At 31.0% G+C, this 24,223-nt stretch overlaps 2 protein-coding genes across 2 annotated transcripts; both read right to left on the reverse strand.

Moving 5' to 3' along the window:
* Nucleotides 1–9,940: 9,940 nt before the first annotated feature.
* LOC110640277 (transcription factor MYB106) lies at nucleotides 9,941–12,425 on the reverse strand. The gene is made up of 3 exons (XM_021791516.2): nucleotides 12,136–12,425; nucleotides 11,915–12,044; nucleotides 9,941–11,298 (listed from the first exon to the last, which is right to left on the reverse strand). Exons 1-3 carry the CDS (start codon nucleotides 12,266–12,268, stop codon nucleotides 10,347–10,349), a joined length of 1,215 nt encoding a protein of 404 aa, XP_021647208.2. The 5' UTR covers nucleotides 12,269–12,425; the 3' UTR covers nucleotides 9,941–10,346.
* Nucleotides 12,426–21,598: 9,173 nt separating this feature from the next.
* Nucleotides 21,599–23,491, reverse strand: LOC110640278 (NAC domain-containing protein 100). Its single transcript, XM_021791517.2, has 3 exons — nucleotides 22,988–23,491; nucleotides 22,596–22,873; nucleotides 21,599–22,486 (listed from the first exon to the last, which is right to left on the reverse strand). The coding sequence occupies exons 1-3, from the start codon at nucleotides 23,172–23,174 to the stop codon at nucleotides 21,893–21,895; spliced, it is 1,059 nt and encodes a 352-aa protein (XP_021647209.2). The 5' UTR covers nucleotides 23,175–23,491; the 3' UTR covers nucleotides 21,599–21,892.
* Nucleotides 23,492–24,223: the final 732 nt, after the last annotated feature.

Below are 24,223 nucleotides of genomic sequence, written 5' to 3' on the forward strand. Positions count from 1 at the left end.
TTATGAAAGCCAAGACTCAAGGTAAAGGTATGAAAATTATAGAGTTAGAAACTGAGTCTTAGGTCTTATGTGAAAAAAATAAATGAGAGTTTAGTCGAATGGAGCTCAAAAATGAAATTTTATTTTCTGATTACTTTTCTTCATGAAACTTTATCTTCATGACCTTGGATATTGCTATTGGAACTTTTTTTTCTTCTTAAGGTATAAATCTTTGTTTTTAATATTACAAGTTGAGACATGCAGATGTTGACTTAGTTTGCTAACTGCTTTGCTAAAAAAATTAGTTTGTTAATATGTCTGCTAAAACATTAGTTTACTAACTAGTTTACTGCTGTTATCAAAATTTTATTAGTTTACTAAATGATCAGAGCTGCTCAACTTCGCACAAAAAGACAAAATAACGGTCATTTTGTCTTGAGCAGTGTGTATAACGTTCAAAAAAGGTTTCAAATGGTCTAAAATGATTTGGGACTATAAATACACCTTCTTTATTTCATTTTATACTTGATGAAAGCCTACATTTGATCTCCAACTTTGATTTTTCATTTATTGATTTCATTCAAGAGCTTTAAAGACTTTGAGCTACCATTGGCAAATCAACTCATCTATTCTTTATAGTATGATTTGTATTGAATAAGAGTGAGTGTTAAAACATTAAGTTGCATTTAAGAGAGGTTGTACAAGCACCTATTGAAGCTTGAGAGAGAGTAAGTGCTTGAGATAACACTTGTTAAAGGTTCAAGCTGCCTTGATAAAAGATTGGTGTTGAAAAAATGTAAAGGGCTTTTGGTCTATTGCCTTTAAAATGGTAAATTGTGGAGAGAATATTCAAAGAGGGTTATTTGAGAGAGTTGATGTAGGCTAGTTAAGCCGAACCACTATAAAAATCATTGTGTTTGATCTCTTTAACTTTAACCTCTTTACTTTTGTGTAATTTAATTTTTATACATGACCTTGAATGTTGATTGAATATATTGAATTGGTATATTTGAGGATTTATGAGTATGATGAGAAATTAATTGAAAGTCTTGTGATGCATGTTCTGGTGGCTATAAATATTAATTAAAGCTTAACTTGCAACTTAGGGACACTTTATTGAAATACATATCACTGTCATTATATATTAAGAAGCACCTAGTTGAATAAAGCCACAATTTTTTATTAAGCTACAAGCAAGGGTCGAAAATTTGTTAAAGTCCAATTCACCTCCCTACTGCACTATTTTGGGACAACACATATGATTTATCATTCATGAATATAAAATTTTTTTCAGTTCGGATGGAAATTAACTTTTCTAAAATACCTTTATTTTTTAAATAAATAATTAAATTTAGAAATTATTTTATAAAATATGTTAAAATAAATATGAGGGTTAATATGTACAACAGTAAAATTTACTCAATTTATTATTTTACAATCTATTTTTATTATTGATAGCTTAGAGAATCAGACAGCAAAAAAATAATATAAAAATGATCTTCATGCTTAATTAAGGATTCCTAATTAAGGAGAAAAAAAAAAAGTAATAATAACAATTAAAAAAGGAAAAGGTCAATAAAAACACAAAAGAAAATATCTGTGAAGCTTCAGTCATGTTGCATAGCATCTAGGATTCCAGCCACCTGAATAAAGCCAAGATTGTGGCGGGTGGTCAGCTGTCCACAGCACTGAAACCATTAAACTAATAAAATATTTGTTTTACTTTACCAATAACGAGGACCCCCACACAGCACTTGTTCGTATGAAAACAGTATCTCCACCCTCAGGCCCCTCGGATCAAGCTAAGGCTAAAAGCCTAAGCCCCCATCATTCCCAATTTGCAAAAAAGAAAGTGTCCCCTGGCGCTGGTTCTTCAGGAAAAAGGTAGGACACTATTACTTGAGCAATACAAATTTAAATTATTAAGAAAAAATATAAATAATTTATTTTCTTTATTTTATATTTTCTTAGTGTAATAAAAATTTTAACTGATGAAGGAAAATATAGATTTCAATTTTAATGAGTAAAAATTGTCATATTACAACAATAAACACGATTCCCATATGAAATCGAGTAAAATTTGCAACCCAAAAGCCGAGGAGTGTTAGCCAACTATATTGAGCATTGAATACAATATTATAATCGGTGCGTGATGTGGTTATCCCAATGTGTACACAAGGCTACACTTTAAAATTTTCAATTTAATTAATTATAAATTCATAATATAAATATAAAAATAATATATATTTTATTTATCAATTAAATTAACAAAGTTTGAAATATTATCTACTAATATGAGTTTTATTTTTGTCGTCTTAATTATAGAGACCAGTAAATAAGGAAAAAATGTCAGAGGTTTATTAAAGTTAAGAGTGACAATTTTGGACACGACTCGCAAATACGATACGAAAATATAGAGTTTAAATTAAGCTTATTTGTGTTCATGTTGAATTCCTATCGACCCATTTATGACACGATTATAATCGTGTCGTGTCACGAGTTAACCCGCTGACCCGATTTGATACGTTTATGACACAATTTAATATTCATGTCACGTGTTAACCCGTGACTCACGATGACCCATTAACCCACTTATGTAGCGTGTTAAATGAGTTAAGTCGTATCAAACTGTGTTAAATAGGTTATTTCGTGTTAAATGGGTCGTGTTGTGTTGAATACACCTGATACAGTTTAATATTAATGGTGTCATGTCATGTAACTCGTATAATAGAAGGGTCGTATTCGTGTTTAAATTTTTGACACAATTTATTAATCGTATTGTGTTCGTGTCGACCTTAATCGTATTCGTGTTGCGTGTTAATACAACACGAATGCGACACGAATACGATCCGTCAACCCGAATTGCCACCCCTAATTAAAGTTATCCTTAATAATAATCTTGTGACGCTAAAGTTAGATGGTGATATTATAGCATAGATGGAATATTTGAGAGAGTACCAAAAAGATTCAAAAAAGAGTGAGAGAATAGTGAAAAAAGAATGAACCGATTCTTACCCCTCATTTTTTTTTAGTAAAGATAGACACACACATATAATTTAAAAATAAGACACACTATTTGATAAAATTATAACAATTTTATTAAGTCATATTAATTCATATAAAATGCCTATACACATTATACACAACCGATGTAAGATCTCAAAATACCAACATTTCATATAGTATATCACGTACACGCGACTCATGTGTGAGGAGTTAAGTCCACGCGTACACCGGCCTCACTCTCTCAAGCTCTTTGGCTTTTTTTACCCAAAGGCATGCACACATATAAACGATTTAGAGATAGAATACACCATTAATAAAACTATGATAATTTTATCAGGGAATATTAACTCATATAAACTAACTACACACGCTATTCATAACCAATGTAGTCCTAATTATGAAAAAAAAAAAATCATATTTTTGATATTTTTAAAAAATATTTTTTTAATATAATACTTTTTTAATAAAAAAATATACATTATATATGATTATTTTACATATTATATTTTTAATTAACAAGAAAACAAATCTGGACAATAATTTCTCCACTGCATTATTGTGGCTACACGCACCCTAGCAATACCTTGTCGCCATCTCTATTTTATTGGCTGCATTCTCTCTATCGCATATCATATGATGGTTTTGTTTAAGGTTGCTATAACGACACAATTATAATAAATGGCATGCATCATTTCAATTTGACTGGTTGAATTGTTCAAAAGAAAGTTGTTGATGATGTTGCACAAAATTATATATTTAATTTAATTTAATTTTACAAGCAATCGTTAATATATTTAATTTTAATATTTTATATTTTAAGCATAGTATTCTATAGACAATCAAATTGACCCACTTAATTTGATATGACATGTAATAATCTATTTACTTAATCAAATTAATAAATTAACATGTTTTATTTTGATTCATTTAAATTATATATATATATATGAGAGGTTAACGAAATAAAATTAGATAGTGATTCTACTAATAAAATAATTTATTGACATTATTATTTATTTATTTTAATACAATTTTAATTTAATTTATATAATAATTTAATAGATATAATTCATACATATACATATAAAATATATATATATATACAAAGTTAAAGTATAATACAGTTAGTTAATAATTATATGAGCATTATATAAATCAAGTTTTGAGTTCTTTCCTCTTTCTTATAACTTTTTCAAAATTTTTAAATAAACAGATTATATGAAAATAGATTATATAGGTATATATCTTATTTATATGATTTTGTTTGATAAATAAGTCATTAAATAAGTTATATAGGTAATGTCGTGTGAGCTATTTAAGTGACTTATTTATTAAATGAATTACATGAGTCATATCATATGACTTATTTAATAAATAAATCACATTTGAATTGAGAATTTGTGATATAACATAACACAAATTGCCACTTCTACAATTATGCAGATTAGAATTAATTTTTTGATAAAAAAATATAAATTCTTATCATTACCAATTTTTTTTTTTTTTTTCCCTGGTTGGAACTTATTTCCTCCTGCAAAACTTGTTGCGTTGATAGATAAGAATAGATCCTATAAAAGTTTCCAATAAACAGAAATTAAAATTTTAACCAAGCATGAATTGAAAAAATTGAACTTATCAATTTAAATGCAGAAAACATGTATATTCTGATTAACATACGTTGCTGGAAAATAGAATCAATGAAATTCACGGAAACATGGGCGGCTAGGCTGCTTTTATAATTCCACAAATTCAAATGATTAGATTGCCTGCTGAGAGTGCAAAACTATGGTCACCGCACCCATTGATTTTACGAGTGACTTGGGGGCTTTCCCATGTATTTTTCCTTAACTTGACCCCACATTTAACATTTCACCTAATTGTTATTGATCACATTTTACTATAAAATTCAATTTACATTAAATGCAACCTATACTAAGAGGCTGTCGGTCCAATCATATTAAGCCTAACAAAGTTGACTAAAAGATATTATGGTTTTGAAAGATTGTCATTAAAATAAATGATTTATAAATATTTTTAAGATTAAGATCAATAATAACATTTTTTTTTCAGATTATCATCAATTAATAAAGTTAATTAAAATATTTTATTAATTTAATTTACATGTAATTTTAATAATAAATGATTGGATCAGTAGTGTCCAATTGATCTTACTTGATTTTATTTATAAGAGTACAACTTAATAAAAAAAATATTAAAAATTTTACCGTAGATTGGGAGCAACCAACCAAAATCTGTGATTTTAAAGTCAATTGTGGTTGTTGATGAATTAAAATTTTGAATCCGCGGCATGGATTCTCTCTATCATGATTTTGCGTCTTATTCTCAAGAAAAGAGATTCATTTCTAACCGTGCGATTTCTATGACCTCGCTATGACCGTCAAACCTTGCGCGGAAAAATCATTTTATACAAATGATCCGGTATACATGGAACAAACAGTGTAATGCCCTAAGGTCACTTGCTTACATAGTCACATCTATGCCGCATGACGCGTACTCATATGAAATGGGTCTCTCTCTTTCTCCTCCATTTTCCAGTCATGGCAATGCTCCATAGCTGATGTTAATGGCGGCGACATTCAGGGTTGAATGTTGAAATTGGTTTCACTCTTTTCCTTGATTATTCTTGGAACTTTTACGCTGGATTTTTTTTTTTTTTTTTTTTTTTTTTATCACAGATCTTCTGTTACTGCACTAGTACTGAGGCTCCATGGCTATTCAATCATCGGCGGCCTAATCTTAAAAGTGCAAAAATGAAAGGGATCCGCTTTGCAGCTTAAAAATATTTCCATTTTTTTGCTGCCAGTAATGCCCTGACATTGTTGAAACTGATTCAACAGCTTTATCATTTCTGGGTGCTGTTTTTCAGAACCACCAATTGTTCTATCAGGAGCACTGGATACAGTACAGTAGTTGATCGGTTTATTTATTGAATCATAGAAAATGTGCTCATAATATGTGTCAAGCATATGTTATCTTACTATGGAAAATGGTACAGAGCGCATTTGTCTCCCATCATTCTCCCCCCTTATTCTTGACTGTTGAGTTCTTGTTTTAGATTACTAATGCATATCAAGAATCCTATATAGTTTGTTCCTAAAATCAGTTCAAATTCGTTTATTTGTGGGGGATTAGCCAAGCAACTCAATTCGTAGACATAAATCACAATCTTTTAACAGCTGATGGCAACTGAATATTTGCTTCCAAGTGGAACTAGTTCATGGGCTGAAGCTGATTGCAATGCTTGGTTAGTTGCTTTGATAATATTGAATTTAGAAGTATGTTTCATATTCAACTTACATGGTTTATTTATCCACATGCACTCTGTCCAGTAAAATTATGAATGAGCAGTCGGGATAAGGGGGGGAAGAATCTGCAGATTGCAGATTATCTCATGATGCAGGTTGTGTTTTCTTCAGGCTCCAGGTTACAATCTGGTTTAGGCAATGCATGCACAAGGCGAGATTAGGGGTGGCCACGGGCTGGGCCAACTGATTTTGATTTAATATTCAAGAACATTAAAATAGGATTAGCTTCATTTGGAAAAATCATTTACAATAAAAGAATTCAGTTCAATAATCACACAATTATGAATTTAATTTTCTTTTTTAAAATGAATTTTTTAAAATTAAATTATTTCATATATTGAAATTTCAAATATAAAAATTGAAAAAATATATGAATTAAATTCTTATAAAATTTTTATTTTTTATTTGGTAATTATAAAATTTTCTTAATTTTGAATTTGATTATTTTTAATTTTGATAAATTTAACTGTGGATGTTTGTATTTTTTTGAAATGGAAAAATTAATTTTGACCAGAAATTGTCAGTCTAATTCTGATTTTATTCAAATTTAATTTTAATAAATTCAGCTTCAATCTGATTTTAATTTTAAATTAAACCAATTTTAATTCCGCTCTGTAGCTCAAACCTACTATCTGGACTACCCAATAGCCCAATGATTGCAAAAGCAAATAATGTGTAAGAAAACTTAAAAGCCCAAATCCAACTGCAGGATAGAGGCTTTCCCCTGTAAACGAAGATCAGACCTTATAGCCGCCCCGCCCGTCCATACACGTCGCTATCTGGAATGATAGTGACAGGGTAGTGATGCTGGGTTCACGACGAGGAGGAGGGGAGGCGCTGGGTTGAAGACAGAGCATATATATATATATGCCTTTCAAGTCTCACCTAACCCAACACACTAGATTATATATATATATATATATATATATATATATATATATATATATATATATATATATATATATGATGAAGTTATTGTTAAATTTATAATTTTAATATTTAACAAGTATATTTATGAATAAATTTAGTGATTAAATTAATTGAATTAAAATCATAAAATTAATAATGTAATGAAAAAACATAAAATGCTAGTTTCATAATCATAATATATATTATATATTATTATCTCTTTTCACTTTTTAAAAATTATTATATTTAAAATTATTTATCAATTTTAATAAGAATAGGTACATTATCCTTATATATATTAGCATAATAATTATTTTTATAATTTTTAATAACTCATCCTATCACATTTTCACATTTCACTTGATCAAATTATAAAAAATTTTATTATAATTTTAATGTTTTAATTATTTTTTTAATTATCGTATAAAAAAGTAAATATTTTTTAAATTATTTTTAAAATTAGAAAAAAAAGGCATTAATGAGCGGATTACTTATTATTATGATAATGGGTTTTGTCAGAAGACTGAATTACGAGAAAAAGAGAGGAAAAAAAAAAAAGCACCAATTGAGTAAATAATGCATGGATGCAATAGTAGTTGCAGTAAAAACTAAAGACTCATCATACATACATACATAAGGTTTTAATGATACATACATAGGAGTCAGCACATTATTAAAATAGAATAAGGAGCTCATTTAATAATTACAGTTGGGGTGCAGTTAATTAATTTAAGACCCATGTGAGGTGCACTAGACACCTAAATAGATGTTGTTGTACTTGTGAACAAGGATTATTTCAAACAAAACTATTTTAAAAATGGTAATAAAAATAATATTTCTATCATATCCATTCCAATTTTCAACAAAGCCTGGGGCCTGGCCTCCCTCATCATCAATCATCTTCTCAACTAATGGAAAAATAACAGTTGCTGTAAAGTTTTTATCTTTGACATGAATGAAAATTTAATATTTATGGGTTTCTTTTTATAGATCCAAAATTATTGAAGAAGAAACGTCACCATCAAAAAGGGCTTTTCATGACTATTGAAAATTTAAAGCAAAACGACAATTCAAGAAGGTGACGGTGACCCAGCTTACAGTATCTTCTTTGCTTTTCTCTAGATGAGCAAATTAGTGTCTGCTTTCATAAACCTAATTAAAGACAAGACTATCTATTACTAATTTTCCACGATTTATAACCTCATTTATTATGAGAATTTATAAATTTTATATTTAAGTATTAAAACAAGAATCCAAGTGTATATAAAAGAATGCTAAATGAATGAAATAATTACATGTTCCGCGTGGATACCTTTGAAAATTAATTAATATTGTCTAGGGCAAGATCAATATTCTGCCATGCATGGTAGGGAAGCAGTAGCAAGGTTTGGTTTATACTCATATCCTGATTCCAATCATATGTGCTTCTGCTGGAGCCAAAAATAAAAGCTACCTTTCTGATGGGTCACAAAATATACTATTTTTCTTATATCAAATTTAAGAATTTGAGGTGCCAATTCATTGCATATAATTCAAAATTTTCTTTTCATAATTCAAATTTAATTTACATGGGAGTGGCCAAGATTAAAACTCTCGTAATTTTTATATATATGCGTGTGTGGTAGAGTAACAATGACTGCAACATCAATTTCAGGTGATATATAGGAGCAATTGCACACGTATATATGTTGATCAATAAGAAGACCAAACTGCAAGATCAGATCAGCACTTGATATATATATATATATGCCGTGCATGCATGTATAGTGCTAAAGAAAATGAAGTAGATTTTGGACAAGGACAATTAATCAACAGAAAATGATCTTGGAGACGATCTAGCACACCTGGGTGTAGATCAAAATCTTCAGGTCATGTCAGCAAACTTATTTGACAAAAATTGAATGTATATATCATAGATAGGCACCGCAGATCATCATTATGAGCATTCAAATCACATCTTAATCTTCCAACAAATGTTTCTATATCGCTATCACCACATCTATAACCATCCTAGCTTCATCATTTTTAATTAAACAATGGAGTTCGAGACCCATTAACAATTTTCCAATGTCTTTCAATCATATATCATTCATATACGGGAACGACATTGTTGGCTTATGGGAAAAGTAAGGGATTTATATACACATAGATCCAACCATTAGAAATATCATCTTGAGTTGGAAAATCACGCGGAGTTGGTAAAAGACGTAGGACAAAAAAAGCTCTCCGTGGCGATAGCCAATTGGCTACTTTAGTTTCCTTCTCCAAGTTTTCATCTCTACCAAGTATTAAATATATATATAATTTACTCTTAGGCAAAAGCAGGAATGTGACATGAAACCAACCACAATAAAGCTCATAAATACATACAAGCCCTATAGTGTACATATTGTCTCATATGCAGACAGAGAGAATTATTAACGGGAAAGACCTTGAAATCAATTTCTTTCAAATTTTTTTTTTTTTTTACTTAAAGAAATTGTTAAAGGAAGTAGATGACTATATATCAGGATTTAAATTTCTTGCTTCTGCAATATGAGTGAAGTAAATTTCTTTTAATTGTGTTTTTATTATATTAAAATTGTTCAAAAATAATGAGATTGTCAAAATTTGCATTTCTTATTTCTGCATTACGTGGCATGACTTAAATTAACCACTAAACATAAGAGCATAAGAGCAATAGATATGGAGGAGAAAAAAAAAAATAAAAAGACAAGAAGGACCAATAAGAAACATGTTAATTGCCATTAAGTTTGACAAACAAGTTTAACTCTATTCCACTTGAACACAGCTGATGATCAGGGGAACCAGCAGAGTAGCTATTAACACTTCACATGAAAGAGAGAAGAAATAAACGGCAGAGGGAGAGAGCCAAAACGGCATTTGTTGCTTCCGCATCAATCTAATTTATGAATTCACACTTGAACATATATATATCCGCAGAACACACACAGTGGAAGCAATCAATACCCTTTTGGAAAACATTTTCCTATGGTATAATCACTTTCACTTTTGAATGACAATGAGAAAACAATGGGAAGTAGTTAAAAAAAAAATCACTACACTTGGGTTGAGAAATGCTATATATACCACTCGTAGCTTCTTGTGCATAACGTCTTCCAGTTCTTAGAACATTGGCGAATCTGTGGGAGAAGAATTCACCAAATTAAGAATGCTGTTCCAGTAATTCTTGTTATCTTCATAATAATCGCTGCCGCTGCCACCACTGTTATCCGACTCCTTACCACTGTCCGACAACCTGTCACCAGAATCACTAAGCAGGAGATTAGTGAAACCTTCTTCCACGACATTTCCTGCATGAATATGACTGCTATTTAACCTCAGAGACTCTGGAGACCACGGTCCTTCCATGGAAATTGTCATGTCAGGATGGTGAAGACTAGACGTAAAAGAAACTGAATTCTCAGGCATATGATGATGATGATGATGACTTGAATTTCCAAGGGTTTTCCAATCATGTTCACCTTTGATAATTCCTGTCTCTGATGAACCTGAAGTTTCAACCAACTCAATCATAGGAATAGAGTTATCTCCTCCAATTCCTGATGAGTTCATGATCGGTGGTGGTGCATTTTCTGAGAAAGTAAGGGTAGATGTTGGAGACTCAAGGTGATCACCTCCAATTCCAGTAGTGTTAAGACCATTGCCAATATTACCTTCACTAGACTTAGACCACCCACCATTCCAAGCTTTTAGTACATCAACAGACCGTTGCTGCTGGGCCAAAGTAGAAGCAGAAGCTGAAACTGAGCCTGAGCCTGAGCCAGAAACATACCCTGCAGGGCTGAGCTGCTCCTGAAAGGAATGTGAACGCAGCTTGGATTCTCTAACCAACCTAGCCTCAGCTTCGAGCCGGGCACTCTCCCACTGAGCCATGTGGCTAAGATTTGCTGCATTCTTGGATTGACCGTCACTGGAAAGCAAGGTATCATTTTTTGGCTTGTGAGTCACCGGATCAATCCCCATTTTGGCTAACCTTTTCTTAAGATGCGTGTTCCAGTAGTTCTTGATCTCATTATCTGTTCTTTTGGGCAAGTGAGTAGCTATAGCCGACCACCTGAGGACAAGCCAACAAAAGACATAATGGAGACAGATCTTTAAGATGATAAATACCCTAGAAATGATCAACCATCGATCCCAACCTAGCATTTTTCCTATGCTTCTGAAAAGACAGAAATAAAAAAAAAAAGGGAAAAATAAAACCTATCCCAATATATCAGCTGCTGGATGGACAATAGGAAGATAAAGGAAAACAAAAGCCCCTCATTTTCTGTGTCGTATTGAAGAAAATTTCCAAATATATACTAAGCATTTAAAGATACGCAATAAATGAAATCGGATTGGATATGTCAGAAACCCGTAAATATGTGCTCAACAGCTGAAACTATAGTTCAAAATGTAGTATGTAGGTGATGGGTTAGTTAGTAGATGAGTTTAATTAATTAAGAGATGCCCATTACATCAAAAACAGATTACAGTAACAGGAGTTTGTTCCTGTAGTGAACGAACTTTATTTTTGTCTTGAAACCAGTAAAAGTAGAGACATGACCAACTAGTAATGCATCTTCTTGAGGTAAAAGCAGAAATCCAATCTTGTTTCAAAATCTCTGAATGCTAGAATTAATTCAGGATTTTTGAAGAAAAAGAGCTAAAAGAAGGAATATAAATATAACCTGTTGCCTAAGAGGGCATGGAGTTGAATAATGGTTTGTTCTTCTTGCAAACTGAACTTTCCTCTCTTAATATCAGGTCTCAGATAATTAGTCCATCTAAGCCTGCAGCTCTTTCCACATCTTTGAAGACCTATAATGGGGAGAACGAGTTAATATCTAGCCGAATTGTATATTTGTGTGCCTGCTATCAGGCGAAAGTAGTAACTGAAACAATATCACACCTGCTTTTGCTGGCAAGGCACGCCAGCTTCCATGACCATGTTCTTCAATATAAGCTAAGAGTTTTTGATCTTCCTCAGGTGTCCATGGTCCTTTCTTCAAGCCCACCTTGTCACAGCACGGAGATCGACCCATCTTGCTGGAGAAGCTAGCAAGGAAGGTAGTAGGTATTTCGCTCTTTATATAACACAAGAAAACGAAAAACTGATTGAGAGAGGAGAGAGAGACAGAGAGGGAGAGAAAGAGAAGAGAAGGATTTTGCGCTTGTAAATGAAGAGATGGGCACAGAAGAAAGGTCAGCGACATAAATAGGATAAAGAAATTAATATGATGAAAGGAGTATATTTAGAACTGTGGAAGCCCACATGACACAACATGACACAAGTGCCCTTAAATTCAAGCTAATGTTAGCATATATATATACACTTTATAATTGCTGATTACTTGTTTTTAGGGCACATAAAAATGCCCACATGGAATATGAAATGAAGGATTCCATTGTCATTTCATTTCATTACACTTGCTAGCTAGTAATTAATTAATGACTTAAGGTTGGATCTAATTTTTCACTGCATCAAAGTCCCTAATTTGACTATGATAATTTCCAGGTTTTTCCATGGTTTTCACTTTCAACTAAGTGAATTTGTCAAAACCTTTGATTGTTTTTCTAGATTAAATCACAATGATTATTTCAATCCTTTGGTGGGGGAAGTCTTTAATATCTAATTGGCTTACTGATTGAACTAGGGTAGCTCCTTAATTTTAGACGGTTGAATCTTGGTTATTCAGGACCGCATCGTCTTTCCAGTAGTAGAGATCAGATACTTTCTTTTGGAATATGTGATTCAGCCGACTGCAGTACATGCACCATCTAAATCAATATCTATTATGTGCAGCCCATGAGGAGGGTCATAATAGATCAGTAGCCATTTCTCGTCTTTGATTACCTAGCCACAACTCTAGAACGAGACCAGATGAGGGTTTGGCATTTGATGATACCTATGGGTGTCATAAGATGTGCACTGATGCATAAGACAAATGGTTACTTAAAAAAGGGATACAAGTTTACAAGTCTGTGTTCAGACTGAGCTGCTTTGATCTGATTTACTGATACTATTCTGAGGTTAGTTTTGCTCGATTTTGCTAAAAACAAAATATATACTAAGTACAAATCACTTGGCTTAGCCTGAATTATCTGATGAATGCCATTTATCACATCTATATATTTATCATCATCAGGGTTCTGCTTGTGAACTCGGCCAAATTTCGGCTTTGCCTGGGTTTGAGTGAATATTATGAGGTTAAAATTTACTATTATTTTCTAATTTTTTTTCAAAAAATGCCATTTAATCCTCTCATTATCTCACTCAATATCCATGCAAATGCAATCAAATGGTCCCAATCTTGAAGCATCTAATCGATTGAGGCATGCAGTAAAGAATCTGACATCAAAAGTTGCAAGCATAATTGCGTAGGCTTTGCAAGAAAAAGCTAAAATTATGGTCTTAGTTTTCCAAGAAAACATTATTCACACTATAAATAATTAAATATATATATATATATATGGTCCCTTTACGCCAGCAGGATTTATAATTATTATTAAATAAAAAATTAAATGAACTGTCCTAGTAATCCCACTCTTTTTAATTTTTATCTGAAAGAATTAATTATTATTAATTTGATTAATTATATAAAAGCAAATACATTATCTCATACTTGGAACTGGGTGGGCCTTTATTCAATACGATAATTAACTGCTAAACTTTCCCTGCCAACAAAGGTTGACACTTTATAGTGCTGATTGTGACATTGGCCGCTTCCATTGAAGAAGTTTCTTCTTCTTGCAAATTTGCAATAAAATCAGGGGTAAGCGAAATAGTATCAGAGACATTAGTGTTTAAAGTTATAAAATTATGAATTTTAATTGAGATTCAATATATATATAAAAAAAAAAAAAACAAAGAGATAATTTGGTCATTTTAGGGCAGCACAAGTAAGTAATTGAGGTGGGCCTGTAGGGCTTGCGGAGGGCTATCTTCATTGATTTGGAGCATGAAAAGACAAAAGAGGGACCCATGGTAATAATCATAAAAAGAAAATAAAGATTAAAAAATTTGCAATATATATATATTTTTTTATTTGCAGTTAAAGGTATTTTTAAATTAATTTTGTTAACAGTTTTAAAATTTTATTTATTTTTATAATAATTTAAAATAAATAATTTTAATATGTGTGGTGTAAGAACCAAAGTGTCCTCTTCTAAATCTCCCAGTAGATCCAAAAATAATTTTTCATTTGGGGTTGGTAGGACAATGGGGACGCCACCTTAAATTCTCCTTCACCACTGCCAGCTCCAGTCTTGTATATGGTCCAACCTTGTCTTAATTACCCTATTCAATGAAAATTCAGGACCCTTGTCATGCTTCTACATGTCCACGTACTCCATTAACAATAATACAATTTAATTAAAAAAAAAAAAAAGAGTTATGTATGCACCAATGATTTCCAAAATTATTGTACCATTGTTTCAGTAGTCCTTTAGGGTTAGTTGGAATTTCAGTTTAATCTGTATATGATTTTAGATTTAATTCTCATAATTAATATTTAGATAATTATTTTTGAATATACTGATCTAACATAAAATATTTCTTTAAATTTATTAAAAGTATAAAAATTAAAAATATATTTCATAACATAGATTATTTCTATCCAGTGTCGACAGATATAGCTAGCTTGAAAAAAACATACAAGTCATGATAAACAAATGATTTATTGTGTACTTCATTCATGTAATGTACTAAAGCAAACATGACAGTTGTTTGATAATATTAGTGAACAAAATCTTTGCAAATGGCATGAAAATATAGTTTAATTAATTAATTCTACTTTTAGGGAAAAAAAAGTTGGGAGTATTATTGCTAATAAAAATAAATCATGTTATTATAATTAATTTTCTTGTTGTTCTTCCTTCTGAAAAATTACTTTATAAATCTTGTTAAGCAGAAATTTCTTTAGTTAATTTCATTCCATATATTTTGTACGTCAATTTCTTTAGAAAAAAAAAAGTTAATTATGCTATATTTTGAGAAATTCCAAGCTAAGTTCTAGGTCTCTTTAGTTTATGCTATATTGTAGTCTATCTAGCTCACTAGGAACAAGCAAGTATTTAATGATAAAGATTTCTCCACCATGGATCTTTGCGCTTTGATTTCTTCACCGTGTAGTTGTGTGGATGAAAGCAATTGGTGGTAATTTTTCTTATATTGGCTTGAATTTGGCTATTTTTTTTTACCAGCTGATAGGAGTCGTGTTAATCCAATATCTCTCCCTCTTGGCCTAGTTCCTCTTGCCCCAAATCGGCTTTAGCGGAATGTTGATGGCTTATCTCTTGGTAAACCGAGCCCTAATACAATTAGAGAAGTGCTTCGTGATTTTTCTAGGAATTTCCTCTGCGTGTTCTCTTACTTTGTAGGACATCAAGACTCCAGTGCAGCTGAGTTCTTGGCCATTGACAAGGCTTGAAACTTTTAATTTCTAAACCCAAAATATGGTCTTCAAAGTCAGAGATTATTTTGGAATTTGATTCACTGGTCGCAGTCTCATGGATATCTTCCCCAAACTTGCAACCTTGGAAACTTGCTGCAACTTATTACTCTATTGCGTGTAACTTAAAAGTTCTCCCTGCTTTTACATCTAACATGTTCTTAGAGAAGCAAATTGGACTACAGATGCTTTAGCAAAGTAAGGATTGCGTCATTCAGAGGATTTCGTTGGTTGGATGTAGCTTTCAGGGGTTATAATTGTGATACCCTGTTTCTTTTGTTCTATTAGTTATAGTTGTTTTAATTCTCGTCTTGACTTGTTGGTTTGGTTTTGGGCACTGCTAATTTGTTCAGTGACCGTCTCGTCTATCATTTCTGGGCGTCCTTGACCTGCTTTGGCTTGCTTGTTGATTTGGTTTGCGTCGTTAGTTCTAGCTTTATAGTTTCATGTTCTTAGGATTGTGATTTCATGCCATTGTTTTCCTATTCTTTGTTTGGATTTCAATTTTATTTGTGTGTATTAAGTCTTTTACCGAAATTTGTTAGTTTTTTTCATTTAATATGTCATCGGTTTGAGTTGAATGTTTTCAGGTAACTTATTGAAGATATAAGTGATAAGGTCGATGCTAAATTTTTCTAAATTTATTAATAAAATTTTATTACTTATAAAGAAAAAAAAAGTTAATATATATGTGTATGTGTAATGAATGGGTGGACGCAAATTATTGTGAAAAGTCTCTATAGTTGAAACCCCACCAATTGAGCCACTATAGCAATGGGGAATAGTGAAAAGGGGCACCGCTTTGTGTCTTTGACAACACACAGAGAAGTGTTGGGAGGTAAAGTCTTAATTGGACAAGCACACAAATCTAAGCAAGGACACCACTTTGACTGCCTATAAAGCCTAATTAAGCAATTCATGTGATTTCATTTAATAATTTGCAATCTTTTACAAGTAATCAAATCTGGTTTGCGATACAGAGATTAATTATATTATGCCTTGTTGGTGATTTTAATTTCCCCCCACCATCTTATGTTAATAAATTTTCTTTTTTTCTCGAATTCTCTTAAAAAATTTGTACTCATGTAAAATTAATAGTCACATCTAAATACCTTATTCAGTAATATTAGTTATTTTAATAATTATCAATTATTTTATTAATTATTATTAATTATTTATATATTAATTTAAAATAAAAATGTTTTGTAAAAATAGTTATTAAATAGCTGTTAAATATAAAAATAATAATATTATCTTATTGATCTTAATCATAATGCTCTCTCAATTTTTAAATATTAGTATAAACACTATAGTATCAAAAAATATAAATAACAAAAGTAATATTTTAATTAATATCAAAACACTACCTTAAAATTGTAACTTAACAAGGTCAAAATTGCCTTTTCTATGCAGACTATAGCTTTAATATTATTTAATGGGGAGGATTAACGGCTAATTGTTCCATGAAGAAATTGAACCATTAAATTAATTAGCCATGAAGTGTGACAAGATTTATACTTACTATGATGGATATTATTTGTGTACGATCAATTAGATGAATTGTTAACGTCAAACCCATTAACCATAAACATTAACTAAGCATCCCCATCTAACCTTAATTAATAACATTTGTTAATTCACTGTCTGTGTTATCAAATGATAATTCAAAGACCCATGCTTTCCTATGCTTAATAAAAATATTACTATGGTTCTATTTAAATCAGTCTCTTTAGACTTCAATTACTGACTAATAGAGCCCTCTAGTACTCCACGACCAATAATAATGTCACAACTTTATCTAGGACTAAGCATAATTTGATAATAATAATAATAATAATAATAATAATAATAATAATAATAATAATAATTTATTTTTATCAAATTAAGGAAACTCATTTTAATTATTTTATCATTTAAATTGCACAAATTTTCTTTAATTTTTATTTGACTAATTGAACTTAATTTTAATATTTCACCTCTAACATTTTAAAAAATTAAAAAATGAGTAATGTATTTCTAAAGTATGTTAACTATAGTACTAATCATATTTAGTGTAAGCAATTTAATAATTTTATCCCTTAAACGAGATTAAGTGTACAATCATTGTGAATAGAGGAGATATCATTGGAAAGGCTTTGCCCATTAATAAGCTGACCAATCGTGAACAAGGTTCATTCGGTTGGGGATACCTGAAATATCGAAAAAAAGTGCAGCGGTACTATTAAACATTTAATAAAACAATCATTTAAGCAGAGAATTGATTAGATTTTTAATTTGGGCCAAAGACCCAAAGGTATATTGCCCAAATCTAGTCCCCTTAGGCCATTGTTGGCAGTTTTTGATATGGACCTACCAAGGGCCGGGCCCAAATTAAGCCTCTATTTCCTTATTAATTTTAAAATTAAATCACGGGCCAGACCTATCAAAAATATTTTTAAATAAAATTATCGATTTTTTTTTCCAATAAAATTATCGAATCTACAATACTATATCCTCTGATTTTGAAATTATAATTTTATGGGAATTCAATTAATTAATTTTTATTTTTAAAATAAAAAATTATTTTTAATATAAAAAATTAATTTTAAAAAAATATATAAAAATTAAATTATTTTTTTTTGATAAATGTTTTATTTCAAAACAAGTCTATACAAATATATAGAGATAGCTTAAAATTCTCTTATCTTAAGCAATGAAGACATACGATTTATATATATTAATTATTACAAATGATATATGTACTTAAACTTTTGTTGGTTTTACAGAATATTTATTATATTTACATCAATTGCTTCTTGTTTTAAATTATCATTAGAAGGTATCGATTATCTCTGTATAATTATTCATTTAAAAAAAGTGAAAATATAAATTAAATAAGATTGATATTTAAATTTTATTTTTTACAAACTCCTATCTAATAGTTAGCTTCATTTATTTGATACAATAAGCATTTCATGATGAGCTGAAAATCCTACTTATACTGTAATCGGATTTAATTTCTTTATAAAATAAATTTAATAAGAAAAATAAAAAGCTCTTTATTCACCGATATAAATCTTAGCACATCTCATTTTTACGCCTTATAAAAAAAAAATTCAAATAATTTTATATAAATTTAATTTAATTTAATTTAATTTAATTTAATTTTATATTAAATATACACATTTTTTAATTTTCGTAAAAGTATATTAAAAAATATTTTTAGATCTTTAACTTAAAAAAAAAAAAAAACTTTGTTTGAGTGAGCGTGATGATTGGGGCAAGGAATCAAACACATCACCTACAATACAGGAAGCATCTCATCCACAAATAAAAGAGCCATAGAAGAAATGGTTCCTCTGCCAAAAATACAAGCACGACTTGGGATGGGACCTGCGACGTAACCATGAAGGGGGGCCCCGTCGCCAGTGCAAAGTACGGGGGATGGGACCTACAAGTATCAGGCGTTTGAATAGTTGAGTAGTGAGGAGGGCCTCCCCTCCTCACCAATTGGCTTTTTGTGTTCCAGCAATAATTATAACTTGCGTATAGCATAAATCACTGAGAGCTTTCGTACTTTCACACCGTGTATTTATCTCTTTTGATAAAAAAATATGATAGGCCTTGAATTGATTTGAGTTGACTGGTGTGGTCCGGCTGAGGTTTCATGTAGAATATGCTTAGGATTAAGGATTAAATCTTTGTACTCTCGTATCAGTTGTAGTTGAGTGTGTGTATGAATTTATAAATATGTGTTAAAGTTTTTTTCAGTCAGTAATTATTTAAGTGTGAATATTAATACAATATTTTCTATACTTTTATGTGTATATTTGTTTTTTTTATATAAAAATATAATATAAATTACTGATGAGAAAAAGAAAGCCCACCAATTATAGCTTACCGCAAGCTTATTTATCCAAATCAAATTGAACCAGTGAAAGAGCTAAACTAGAAATCAAATCCCAAATCAAATCACCTTATCCTAAAAATGTTAGGACTACAGGTAGGAGTCCTGAACAGAGCACTCGTGGCTTCGAGTGCTTGTCACCATTGAGAGTTGAATTAAAACTGAAGCCAAATATCGACAACCAAGAAGCAATCAAAGTGGCATATTCAAGCACAACAACTCTAGCACAATAAAACAAACTTCTAAAATCTCAGCAAAACAATAAACTCAAGTCTACACCAGTAAAAGAAGGCTGCCGCATAGCTCTCATGATGGTATAACCTTTCAGGAATGCTTTCTCAATCTTAGCACAGAAGCAATTCTCCAAGATGCGGAGACAACTAAATGCGAAGAAACTCTCTTACCAAGTAAAATCAAATCGTAGACTCAAAAAAACAAAATATTAATTAAAGGCCTCCAAATTGAGTTGTCCAGTTGACCCATCCCAGTAATATCTCCCAACCACACAAAATAACAATTTTGAGTTTTGAATATTCGATTAATCATCTTCTTTTTTTTTTTCTCAATCTTAGTTTTTGCTTTATCGCCTCAGCAAACTCGATTGTTTATTATTTAGCTATGACAGTAAGTCCTTAAGAAAATTTTCAATAGTGAAGTCCCATCCCTTCTGATTTCTCATAAGATGTTCTGGTCGCTGATTTGGTTTAATGAAAAGGTTTATATATATCAACAGGTGGCAAAATAGAAATCCCAAGCGGCCGTCGCCACGCTCAAGGCTCACCACTATCAGCCAAACGGATAAGAGCAGCATAGTTCCAAGATTAGGGGAAAAAGGGCTACTTCCACCACCTTATCTTAGTTACACTACTTTCTTAATTCTATCAAAAGTCATTCCTCCAAATTGTTTGAATCTGATTTTTTTTTTAATAAAAAAGCTCATAAAATATATTCTAATTAATGTCTTCTGTTCTGAAATTAGTATTTTTAATTTTTAAAAAAATACAATCTTTATTTCGCGAGAAATTTCAAGGTTTTTTTTTAGTATAAAAGAAAGAAAAAAAAGAAAATGAGAAATGGTTGAATTAGTTAATAATATGATTAAAGATAGTCAAATTAAAGCATAGAGTTTAAATGTTAAAATTAAAAGGAAAAAAAAAAAAAAGGAGAAAGTACAAAGCTAGGAATGAGAGATGGGAAGTGATTTTGGAAATGGAAAGTGATTTGATTTATCATGAAGGAGGTGGAATGTGCTTTTTGTCACCTTTTTCTTAATCGTTCATGACTTTTAGTTGGAATCTAACCCATGCATTTATTTATTTTCCGATAGTCCCTCCATCGAGTAAAGATAAATTTATTTTTATTTTTAAATAAATTAAAAAAATATTGATATAGTTAAAGTAATAATTTTTATGTAATATTTTTTTAATATATCCTTTGTTTATATTATTCTATTAAAAATTAAATAATTTATATTATTAAATTATTATTAAAATTAATAAATTTTATTAAATACGAAAATATTAATAAATTGACAGATAAAATAGTATTTTAATTAATACTACAAAATTATATCGTTGCATGTTGATCACGTGAATGATAACGGTGATGATGAAAATTAATAATTATCATAATACTATGGGGTGTGGTGACATAAATGATTTCAAAGAAAAAGAAATTATCACAATAAATTAATTTTAACATAACATGAGAAATTAATGAATTATGTTATTTTTTAAAAAATAATAAAAGTCATCTTTGTTTTTTATTTAAAAAAAAAGTCATCAATTTTAACTTGATTTTTTTTTAAGTGCTTATGATTTAATTTTTAAATTTTTAAGTTTTATACTAAAATATAATTAAAAGGTTTAGGTCAAAATATTAATAATTCTTCTATTTTAATTTTTATTGAATACACAAATAAATATAAATACTTTTTTATTGTGTCATCTATGAGCTTTACATTCGATGATTAGATTTTAACTTAATGCCATAGTGAATTGAACTCACATGGTATCATCACATAGCAAATTAACTAATAAACAAGAATTGCAACACCAATTACAATTAAATATATTAATTTCCCTAGCGCACAATTTTTTCTTTTTTTTTTTACAAGTAGGTTGGCAAATGACATGGGGCATGGACAGACTAGGGTGCATTTAATGGATAGTAGGAAATCTAAGAAAAAAAAAAAAGGGTAACTTCATAGCTTATGCTACATGCAAAGCCTTGAATTCCTATCGTTTGGATGCAGGGAATATTTACAGAGACCACACTTATATAACAGCAATGACAGCTCAATATATTTTATATTTTTTTCTAATTTAAGTTCAATAACTCCACAGACAATCAAGGCCTACTGGTCCAGCAGAACTTGATGGAGCCTTTTGATCCTCAAAGGACCTGTGAACCAGTTCAGGGTTGATTACCACAGAAGATATATCCGGGCTAAATGAAAGCTCCATTTTGGAGTCCTGCTTCATGTTTGGTCCTTGGTTTTCAAGCATCATCTTCAAGATGGACTGTTCTGGCATCAGAGCAGAATTTGGGTACTGCAAGTTTGCGAAACTTGGTGAAATTTGAGAGGAATAGTAAGAGTTTGGAAGAGAGGCTTTTGAAAACAGAACTGAGGAAGGGGAGGAAGAAGACGTAGAAGCCAAGAGAAAAGAAGTATTGTCGAAGCTATCAAACATGTCTTCTTTGGCTTTTTGGTCCTCCATTGGCTTGGAGAAGCAGGTCACGTGAGAAGTATTGTCCTCGGAAGTCCATGTCTCACTGTTATGTGGAGAAGAATCCATCAATGGAGGCAATAAAGATGATGGCCTTAATTCATTTCCATATGAACTCATCCTCACCAACCCTGCAATATGAGTTTTCTTTCCCCCAGAGCTCTTTTGGAAAACTCTGCAAATAACCCATTCATTCTGCAAATAAAGCAAGAGAACTCATCAATATTCAACAGCAGCACCAAGAAGGCATAGTAAACTAAAAACAAAACAAAGTAAAACAGGGGAAACAGAAGAAGAACAAGACCTTTGCTGTTTTAGGGAGATTATACACCGAGTATTTTCCCTCTAATCTATACTCGTGCATGACCCAGTTGGTTTTCGTTCCTTTAGGGGCTCTCCCTTTGTAGAAAACCAAAGTCTTCTTCATTCCAACAAGGGTTTTAGCCCTGTAGATTTCCTTGTCTTTGCCTGTGGCTTTCCAGTAGCCAGAGGCAGTAGCTCTGTTTGTTCTTAAACCAGTTGGGTACTTTCTGTCTCTAACACAGAAAAAATACCATTCCTTTTCACCCATTTTGGCCCTCCCTTCATTAAACAAACATAACCATAAGGTTAGAACATAATCCACCAGCAAAAACCAAATTTACCATAAATGAAAGAAACAGAGAAGACAGAGGAAATAGTGGGACAGAGACTTACGAGGCAAATCCCAAGGCTCACACTTGTTCAAATCTACCTCACCTATAGCTCTAGCACAGAAACAATTATTAAGAACCTTTTGGGACAGGTAGTGGGTTATAAGCTCTTCATCAGTTGGATGGAATCGAAATCCCGGAGGCAATTCCATCTGCTCATCATCCCTACTGGGCATGGAATTGTTTTCCATACCTTTCAAATCCTGATCAAACCTCTCTTGTTCTAACAACTCTTACTATAATTTATTCAAACCTAAAAGGGACCTAGAAGGTAAACTCTTCCAAAGGAAAATAGAGCAAAAAACCAAATATCCTATATAAAACGTCTATTAGGTTCTGTTATCAGACTAAAATTGCAGATTTGATGATGAAAGAACAAAGATAGGCTTGCAGCTGAGAGAGGGAACGGTGGTGTTATGAAACAAATAGGCGTGAAGAATAGAACCCCATAAATAGTAGTTTACTGGGAGATGAAAGAAGCGTGCCTTTGAGGGCAACTTGGGCTGGTGGTTTCAAGCTTTCATCTCTCTCTCTCTCTCTCTCTCTCTCTCTCTCTCTCTCTCTCTCTCTCTCTGTATCTATCTATCATCAATCTTTACCTTTTCTATAATGTTTTTTTCCTATTTAATTTGACCACAAACATAGCACCCTCTATGCTTTCCTTACATGTAAATGAGATGGCAACTCTTTTTGTTTTATTCAAAGTCTGTATGTTAGTTGCCTTCTGTTTAACCAAAGCTATCTATTTTCTACAATATATTTTAGCTTGTAGGGGTACCCAATTTAACTAATCATATTCATATAGCTTTTGTTTTGATGCAGCTATTATCCAATCTATCTGAACAAGCACACGATACAATACAAACACACCCGCTATTACAGCTCCAATCGATAGTTGTTCAATAGTTTAGAGGACTATAGATCGAACTCAAACTGCAGATCCATTTCAGTTTTAATTAAATTTAATAGTTGATTTTTTTTTATTTGATTCGAAAGTAAATTGAATTTATTATGTATAAAAAATTAACATATGATACCATTTAATCCCAAAATAAAACAACACAAAAATGGAGATTTTACAGTTAGAAAGATATGTGGTACATTAATATCTTTGAATAATTGTACCAATGGAAACTTTTGAATTAGGTTGACGTTTTCTGTAGCAGTCTATGCATTGCATAAGCTAGCTCTACCTTGATGGAACTGACATTTTTAGTTCTTGTTTTCTATTCTAAGATTA

This window comes from Hevea brasiliensis, chromosome 16 (assembly GCF_030052815.1).
Source record: "Hevea brasiliensis isolate MT/VB/25A 57/8 chromosome 16, ASM3005281v1, whole genome shotgun sequence".
Classification (NCBI taxonomy): domain Eukaryota; kingdom Viridiplantae; phylum Streptophyta; class Magnoliopsida; order Malpighiales; family Euphorbiaceae; genus Hevea; species Hevea brasiliensis.

Coding starts and splice junctions, on each gene's coding strand:
- LOC110640277 (XM_021791516.2), bottom strand. CDS start 12,268: ATGGGTCGATCTCCGTGCTGTGACAAGGTGGGCTTGAAGAAAGGACCA. Junction 12,045..12,135: donor TGCCTTGCCAGCAAAAGCAG/GTGTGATATTGT, acceptor TCCCCATTATAG/GTCTTCAAAGATGTGGAAAG. Junction 11,299..11,914: donor CATGCCCTCTTAGGCAACAG/GTTATATTTATA, acceptor GCTTGTCCTCAG/GTGGTCGGCTATAGCTACTC.
- LOC110640278 (XM_021791517.2), bottom strand. CDS start 23,174: ATGGAAAACAATTCCATGCCCAGTAGGGATGATGAGCAGATGGAATTG. Junction 22,874..22,987: donor TGAGCCTTGGGATTTGCCTC/GTAAGTCTCTGT, acceptor TGTTTAATGAAG/GGAGGGCCAAAATGGGTGAA. Junction 22,487..22,595: donor ATCTCCCTAAAACAGCAAAG/GTCTTGTTCTTC, acceptor CTTTATTTGCAG/AATGAATGGGTTATTTGCAG.